This window comes from Ciona robusta, chromosome 10, assembly GCF_009617815.1.
Source record: "Ciona robusta chromosome 10, ASM961781v2".
NCBI lineage: Eukaryota > Metazoa > Chordata > Ascidiacea > Phlebobranchia > Cionidae > Ciona > Ciona robusta.
In genome coordinates, this window is record NC_143244.1 from 2,821,635 (window position 1) to 2,824,481 (window position 2,847).

The following is a 2,847-nucleotide window of genomic DNA, read 5'->3' on the forward strand; positions in this document are numbered from 1 at the left end:
ATAAGAATTAAAAGGGACCCTTTCTTTTTTTAAATAGATTTTAAACGTTTTCTAGTACCTTTGTAATGCTAAGCGAACAACAAAAGATGGTAAATAGATTGTTTAAACATAAACCACGCTGAATCAGGGCGTTGGTGGCAAATCATACACGATGATGTGATTGGACAAGCAGTATTTGAAAACAAACAAGATTTGAAAATTAAACCAAAGATTTTACTTAAATGCACCGTTTATTGAACCAATTTTGTATTTTTTTCAAAATCAATAATTTACAGAAAAAAGTATTGGTGTATTGCAATAGTATGCGGATGTACAGTAACCAGAGTCCGTATATATAAACATTGTTACCATCTTATTTCGTTTTCTCTTTAGTTTAAACGCTCCTGACTTTACAGTGAGATTTAATATTTTGCAGTATATTTTGTAAAACATTGTTTAAGTGGTTCGCCTAACAGTAACATGAGATTATACTTAAAATGGTGTTTGGGGTCTTGTTTTCAGGTAGGCCGCAATTTTAGGGCGAGCACAAGTGTCGTTGTACACTTTCTTTAACTTGGGGAAATTTTCAAAAACTGTTTTGTCAAAATCATTGATCGAATCTACGACAGTGAGAAGCGCCATATCAGCGACAGTGAACTCCTGTGTAAAAATATTTGTGGTGATTTCAGTTATTCAAAGTTGTTTTTATATTTACTTTAATATTTTATTACTTACCCCCAACAAAGTTGAAGAGCAATCAGGAACAAATTTCTCCTGAATTTTCGTAAAAGCTGGAATAATTTTTGTGTTCACTTGTTCTGCAACAGCCGCGGCCTGAAATGAAATTAAAGTTTTATAATAGCGGTTTAATGTGCATAAATGAATGTAACGTAATTGTTTTATCCTCGCGTCGCGGCAACAGCAGATGTTATAACAGTTAATGTAGTTTATATTATTAATCTTAAACTGTATCTTAGTAGAATATACATTCTGAGCTATGAGATGCAGGTAAGTCATATACCTTTTTCTTTTCGTCCTTTTCAAAGAACGGCAATTTAGCAAAACAATCTCCGAAAATGCCAATGATTTCTTGCACTTTTCCATTGGTAAGATCGTCCTCAGATAAAAAGTTAAATTTCTTTGCCAAGTAGCCGACAATGGCAGCGGTTTGTGACAGTTGTGTACCATCAATTTCAAGAACTGGCAGCTGGCCGAAAGGAAACTCTGCAAACAGAAAGTAAATATAAAGAACATTTAAAAGTTGCCTTATATATTCGTTTCGTAAAAATACGCAGAAATTTTATACGTTGACAACTTTAAACCCGTGCCCACCTGCTTTCCTCTTTGGCCAGTTATCTGTGATCCGATCATCAACAAATTTAACCCCAGCCTCTGCGAACATGATCCTGATCAGCTCAGCACGGCCACGGCCGTTAAAATAGGACAATTTGTAGGATGGCATTTATTTGGTTTTAGAAAATCGTGCAAACAATCACTTAACGTTACTTATAACCTGTGCCATAAAATGTTACAATTTCTAAATACAAACACAGATGATCTAGAAATTTGCCGCGTGACAATCTCGCAATCGTTTATTAATGTTTCAGTAAGCCAGCGTACGTTTTTTTTACTGAAACAGTACACCATACACCGATTGATAGATCTTTACATACGCTGTCTTTCTGTTTGTGTTCCAAGATATGAGCACTGCATACAAAGGCATGAAGTACTGCAGAAGACGCGCTGCCTATACTTTTCGTTTCACGCAGCCGCATCGCATCTGATAATAACGCTCTCGCTGTGGGCTTAAATAAAGTCAGAACCAGCATGATTCAGCAGAAATGATCAGCAGTTTCAATCGTGCGTCACCTTTTTGTTCCACCATCGATTTTCGTGAACAAATACTTACCGAAGGCTGCCAATCAAAGACAGCAAGTGGAAAAGTACTGAACGGGTCGGCATGACGATGCAGTTTAAGCGTGACAAGACACTCCTATTAACGTCATAGATTTTTCATTCTAGAACATTCGACGTTTAGTTGCGATGAAATTTGTCGCAAATTATGAACAAAGTGTATTTATTTGTATTGCGAATAACCCTCGTTTATTGCACACCAACACAATAACTGCGTTTTGCTCGATCAATACAAACAGCGCCTATGCCTCTCCTGAACGAGTTAAAACCAGGGTTCATGTGGGTTTAATCACTTGTTGGAGGGAGGCGCGCTTTAAGGCTGTGATGTTTCTATTTCAAGTTCTGATTGCTTCAGTTTCTTATTGGCACAGCATCCCTAGCAAGTTGTTGTTGCTACTAATAATGGGGCGTTTAAAATCGTTTCGTTGGTAAAGCATCGCAAACAGTTGCGCAACGCTGTGGAACACTGCAAAACCATTTCTTTATAAAAACGTATTTTATACGTCGAGTGACTTTTTTTCAAAGCAAGCCACAGACCGCTGCTCAACGTTATGGAACACTGCAAAACCATGTTGTACCCGAATCGTATTTAGTGGAACTTTGTTCATGGTAAAACTTCGCGAAACATTGTGAAACACTGCGCAGGCTTTACAATGGTCATCCATCATAAAAGTTCTATTTGCGTTCAAATGAAAGTCCCAATGTTCAAATAAAAATGACGCTTCAGAAACAAGATCTTGCTGAACGGTAAAATACTACGAAACCGCCCTCTGATGAATGAAAACGAATAATGATCGAATATATGTACTGAAAAGATTTTTTCTGCTACTGCAATTTTAATTTTAACCGACAGTTTTACCTGTTTTCATCGAAATTACTAAAGGAAAAGACTCGGTTGGCATGCATTGTTGATTTATGTTATTGATATAGTGTGGGGGAGATAAGACACTTAAG

The 2,847-nt window shown here is 36.8% G+C and overlaps 1 protein-coding gene across 1 annotated transcript; it reads right to left on the bottom strand.

The window, feature by feature from the left end:
• Positions 1 to 211: 211 nt before the first annotated feature.
• LOC149729532 (glutathione S-transferase 1-like) lies at positions 212 to 1,520 on the bottom strand. The gene is made up of 4 exons (XM_089886749.1): positions 1,312 to 1,520; positions 1,001 to 1,203; positions 715 to 813; positions 212 to 639 (listed from the first exon to the last, which is right to left on the bottom strand). The coding sequence occupies exons 1-4, from the start codon at positions 1,439 to 1,441 to the stop codon at positions 472 to 474; spliced, it is 600 nt and encodes a 199-aa protein (XP_089742875.1). The 5' UTR covers positions 1,442 to 1,520; the 3' UTR covers positions 212 to 471.
• Positions 1,521 to 2,847: the final 1,327 nt, after the last annotated feature.

Coding starts and splice junctions, on each gene's coding strand:
- LOC149729532 (XM_089886749.1), bottom strand. CDS start 1,441: ATGCCATCCTACAAATTGTCCTATTTTAACGGCCGTGGCCGTGCTGAG. Junction 1,204..1,311: donor CTGGCCAAAGAGGAAAGCAG/GTGGGCACGGGT, acceptor TTCTGTTTGCAG/AGTTTCCTTTCGGCCAGCTG. Junction 640..714: donor GCTCTTCAACTTTGTTGGGG/GTAAGTAATAAA, acceptor ATTTTTACACAG/GAGTTCACTGTCGCTGATAT.